The 5,335-nt window shown below is 41.3% G+C and overlaps 1 protein-coding gene across 1 annotated transcript; it reads right to left on the bottom strand.

Moving 5' to 3' along the window:
- Positions 1-396: 396 nt before the first annotated feature.
- LOC117767662 (adenosine receptor A2b-like) lies at positions 397-1,266 on the bottom strand. The gene has a single exon (XM_034595461.1). It carries the CDS (start codon positions 1,264-1,266, stop codon positions 397-399), a length of 870 nt encoding a protein of 289 aa, XP_034451352.1.
- Between the last annotated feature and the right edge of the window lie 4,069 nt (positions 1,267-5,335).

The raw sequence follows: 5,335 nt of genomic DNA, 5'->3' as shown, positions 1-5,335 counted from the left end.
TCCAGGACACACGCCTTGTGGAGAGACTGGAAGAGATGGGAAAAGACGTTTTAAACTATTTCAAGTTTCAATGAATTATTGTCAGAAAAATAAGCACTTAGGATATTTGTCCTGCTGTTTTATGGATTTAAAGGAAGATCTAACAAAAAAGAACATTTAAACACAAAAAGGCATGAATTACAAAACATGCAATATGTATTATACTCTATCTACAATATGGGATAACTCTTAGACATGTTCAGATCACTTCCATGACATTACGCACATAAATGAAACAATAAAAGTGAGTTTTCTGCAACATCTGTAAAGTGATTCAAGCTGTGATCAGATGTTTACGTGGAGCCAGATGTGAGCATCATGACACACATCTGCAGGCAGCCCCCTCACCAGCCTCTCTTACCTCCTCCTGCAGCAGGGCCTCCACACCTTGGTGAGCAGCGTGGCTCTGAGCGGGGAGCAGCCGCAGATGTACAGGATGGGGGTGAGGGCAGCGTTCACTCGGGGTAAAATACGCACAGGGTCGGTGCCCTCATTCTTAAAGGTGAAACACTCCGAGCCAGATAAGTTACAGACTACAACATGACAGAAGAGTGGAAGCCACGTCGCCAGAAAGAACATAGCCACCACCAGTATGAGATACACCGAGGAGCGCTTGGTGTCCCTCTCCACGGAGGGTGGCTCCTTCTCCAGCTGGAACCTGGCTATGATGAACAGCTTGATGTTCAGTCCTATCATTATAATCACTGTGAAGATGTTGCTCACAAACGTGCCAATGCCCGTGATCTGTCTGGCCACGCCGAGTGGGACCAGGTTATTCGCGGTCACGATGAGGAAGGCGTAGAGCCAGTACCCGCAGATGACCACCACGGTTCTGTTACGCGTCATGCGGCGCGAGTATTGGAAAGGTGACACCACAGCGTGGTACCTGTCGGCCTGCGCGGCCAGGATGGCCATGTAGGACAGACCTAAAAATGTGGGCACCACGTAATATGTTCCCGTAGGGGAGTCGATGTCGTCCTTCACATCCAGGACACCCGCATAGTAATAAGACACGCCGGAACAGATGTCACTGAAGCAGGTGCTCAGCATGTACATGAAGCGGTTCTCGCTGCGCATAGCCCTGTTCAGCAGTATGGAGACACACACGGACATGTTGAGGAAGATGATGCTGAAAGCCAAGGAAACACTGAAGAGAAACATCAACACATTGCCAAAGCTGGTGAGGGGCAGAGCTAGAGACAGGCCCTGCAGGCTGCTGTTACTCATCGGTGCAGAGAACATGTGTGCACAGAGTTCAGGTCTTCAGTGACGAGTGGCAGCAGCAGAGCCACTGACACCTGACAACTGAGAGGGTTTACTTCTGCTCTAGTTTAAGAAGCACAGTCAAGATACGCTCACGTCCACCTGTGGCTGTAATTCCCCAGAGGTCAACAACAGGGGCGTCGCCTGGCTCGGGCATTCGGGGCTGAACCCCTCTGTCAGAGTCTGTCCCCCCCCGACCTGCCTCACTTTACACTCTAACAATAAACACCAGCACTGATCACAAGTTCTGAGGACACGTACAGGACTGATGTTAACTTTGTTTGTTTGATTCGCTCCAGAGTTAAAGTGACTGGAAACGATCCGGAGTCATGATCCGACATCATCGATTAATAACTAAATACATGTGATTATCAGTTAGTGTGTGAGGAGGGACAGGGACAAGACGACACACACACACACACACACACACACACACACACACACACACACACACACGCACACGCACACACATCTGCAGAAAGTTCTTCACACAGATTATGATGTAACACAGTATTTTAACTTCATTGTTGCAGAAGAAGCCACGTTTTCCAGGAACATAAATATGAATGAATCCGTCTTTTTATAAAGATCAGTTCTAACTGTGAGTGATTAGAAAACATCAGAGGAGGAGAATCGGTCCAGTGGAGAGTAAAGGTCTCAGTGCAGTGGCGCTGCTAAGGGGGGGGGAGAGCAGGTGTGTGTGTGTGTATGGGGGGGGGGGGTACACCTTGATACAGTAAAGGCTATAATCAGAGTTTGTCCTTTTAAGCATTCGGTGCAGCACACGAGTTTAAACTGAATGAATGTCGAATCAGTGTGGAGAGCACTGACAACTTTCATAGACTTTCTGTTGTAGTCTGATTTATTAATTAAAACCTTATTTTGTAAATTACAGAACACCTGTGTGGCAATCGACCTTGCCACGGGGCTCTCCCACACACAGCCAGAGACGGAATTGTTGCTTTTTAACATCTTTATTCACAAATAAACATAAATTCAAAGTGCCAACTTAAAGGGGACTGGCTTTGCAGCCCAGTCCTCCACTCACTGTCTGGGAGTCTCTGGAGCCTCAGTCTCTCTGAGTTCCTTCCTGAGTTCTGAGTCCTGAGGCAGCGCCGACGCTGCCTTTTAAGCATGAGGACCCATCAGCTAACAGCTCTCACCTGTGCTGATTGATCCTCTATAGCAGGTGAGGGTGCTCTCCCAGCCCCCTCACCTCCACAACCTGTAATAACAATAACAGTCTACAATACTTTTTAAAGCAGTTTCAAAATAAAAGGGAGTTCATATTTGTCTGACTGATTTTATTAACTGATACGATTCAGGGGAACATATGATCTCGAAAGTGTTTGTGCTATTTCGCTGTGATCTCTGGGCTGAAATATTTAGATTTAATTAAACCTGACACCGTCACATACTGGCTAGTTAACTGTAGTTAAAGTATTAAAGTAAAAGTACTCGTTTGACAGATTATTATATTATGTTATTAAGCTCTATGACATCATTAGATCATTTATACTGAAGCAGCTGTGTAAGCAAGTGAAGCTACAGTCAAATTCATTATAAACAGTTTTATATTAGATATATTGTGAGAGGTTGTCTCTCTTTGATTTGTGGTGAGATGGATCATCAAAGCATTTGAGAACTTCAGAGAGAAAAAGCTTTAAACAACTCAGACATTTAAAAAATGTAATTTCTTTTTCAGAAGCAAACGTTTTTCTAAACCACTGGTTTAGTCTTTAACACTTTGTTTTAACAATTTGTTATATTATCCATTGTTTTGAAATCTTCATCTTTAAAGCTCTCAAATAAATGTACTGCAGTATAAAATAAAATAATTCTCTCTGAGATGTATCAGAGAAGAAGTACGAAGTAGCATGAAGTGGAAATACTAAAGTACAAGTACTTACATGTGGTGAAGTAGAAAATTAATATATGAGTTTTACACTATTTGTGTGATTGTGTAGTGTAAACTCTCCAGCCTGCAGAACAGGAGTTATCATTTATAGCTTGGGTGCGTATGTACTCTTCTCTCAACTACGGAACAAAATAGGTTTGTTTAATGTATATATAAGTTTATCAATACACCTTATTACCCCCCTGCAGACTCAGCCCCGGATGTTTTACTTTGCAGCTGACCCCCACCTGGTCAACAAGTGACATAACAGGCTAAAAAATAACAACAGTCTGCAAATAGAGTAAATTCATCTTTATTATTTTCAGTTTATATTATCATTACATTTTATAGTCCTGACATAACAATTCATATTTGAAAGAACATATACATCTCAATAAAACTAAATTTATATTATTTTTCAGGTTCTGCTAAACAAGTCTGGAACAGTCTGGTTATTTTATTTATTTTCTCTCTTTCATAAGGACGACCTGGTCAAGAATAGCAGCAAGTTCCAACAGTAGAAGTAATTAACAAACAGATTAATAACATTAAAACTTGATCATATTAAACACTTGCACATTAGATATTTTACCAGAGTTTTAAACTTGTTGAACACTAGAAGGTTTTGAAGCTGAAAATCAATCTGTAACTTATCCCGTGTTAGGTGCCAAAAACCTGAAAGTTAAATTTCCTAATTCAGTAATTTCTTAATGTGATCACAGTTGAGGGCCACTCCTGCCTCTTTGTGTTCGACTGCTACTTCAACAGCTAAACAAACAAACTGCCAACAACATGTGTTAACTGTTTAAAGTGTTTATATTCAGACAAACTGACTTTTTACCAGCGGTAAACTTGATTCATTAATGTCTTATTTTTAGGAAATTTCTCAAGGTCTTAGAAAATAAGTGTGTGTTTACCAAGATATGAGTGGATTACACTTTTATACATTCATATTGTAAATGCTGCATATTGAATACTGAACAGAAACTGAATTGAGAATTTACAGACATAAAACACTTGTAACGCTGGTGTGAGGGAAAAAAGAATCATATCCAAAATCCATAAACCTTATTTGGTGCAACATTAGTGAGACATCCATAGAGAAACAAGGGGTCATTGCTCCCTCTAGTGGTTGAAACTGAATTTGATCAGGTGTTCATAAGGGAAATAGAGAAGGTTTATGTCGAACATATTTGTTAAGAAACTGTTCAAGATTTTTAAAAAACATCATTGACAACCTTTAATTTTTTATTTAATTGTGTAATATTACAAATAACAATTACTCCATATTATACATGTTCATTTTCAGCCTCATTTCCATCAGTTATTTGTGGAATAACATCTGTAATTTCTTCACTGTGATTTGACAACACATGAAACATGAAGGTGTTAAATACAGTTTATGGATGTGCCGAGTGCCTGATGAAACATTTCCAACATCTCCCATGAAACCCACGAGACTGGAAGAGATGGGAAAAGACGTTTTAAACAATTTCAAGTTTCAATTAATTATTGTCAGAAAAATAAGCACTTAGGATATTTGTCTTGTTGTTTTATGGCATTAAAAAAACCGAGAGCCCAGGGATTTAAAGGAAGATCTAACAAAAAAGAACATTTCAACACGTAAAGGCATAACGTACAAAACATGCAATATGTATTATACTCCATCTACAATATGTGATAACTCTTAGACATTCGGAGGGACATTCAGATCACTGCAGTGCCTTTACGCACATAAATGAAACAATAAAAGTTAGTTTTCTGCAACATCTGTAAAATGATTCAAGCTGTGATCAGATGTTTACGTGGAGCCAGATGTGAGCATCATGACACACATCTGCAGGCAGCCCCCTCACCAGCCTCTCTTACCTCCTCCTGCAGCAGGGCCTCCACACCTTGGTGAGCAGCGTGGCTCTGAGCGGGGAGCAGCCGCAGATGTACAGGATGGGGGTGAGGGCAGCGTTCACTCGGGGTAACATACGCATAGGGTCGGTGGCCTCATTCTTAAAGGTGAAACACACTGAGCCAGATAAGTTACAGATTATAACATGACACAAGATGGGAAGCCACGTCGCCAGAAAGAACATAGCCACCACCAGTATGAGATACACCGAGGAGCGCTTGGTGTCCCTCTCC

The sequence above is a fragment of the Hippoglossus hippoglossus genome, chromosome 9 (assembly GCF_009819705.1).
Source record: "Hippoglossus hippoglossus isolate fHipHip1 chromosome 9, fHipHip1.pri, whole genome shotgun sequence".
NCBI lineage: Eukaryota > Metazoa > Chordata > Actinopteri > Pleuronectiformes > Pleuronectidae > Hippoglossus > Hippoglossus hippoglossus.
The sequence above is the reverse complement of the archived record's forward strand: the minus strand, read 5'-3'. Positions and strand labels throughout refer to the sequence as shown.

What these genes read in the sequence shown, in the direction of transcription:
- LOC117767662 (XM_034595461.1), bottom strand. Translation starts at nt 1,266, where the DNA reads ATGAGTAACAGCAGCCTGCAGGGCCTGTCTCTAGCTCTGCCCCTCACC.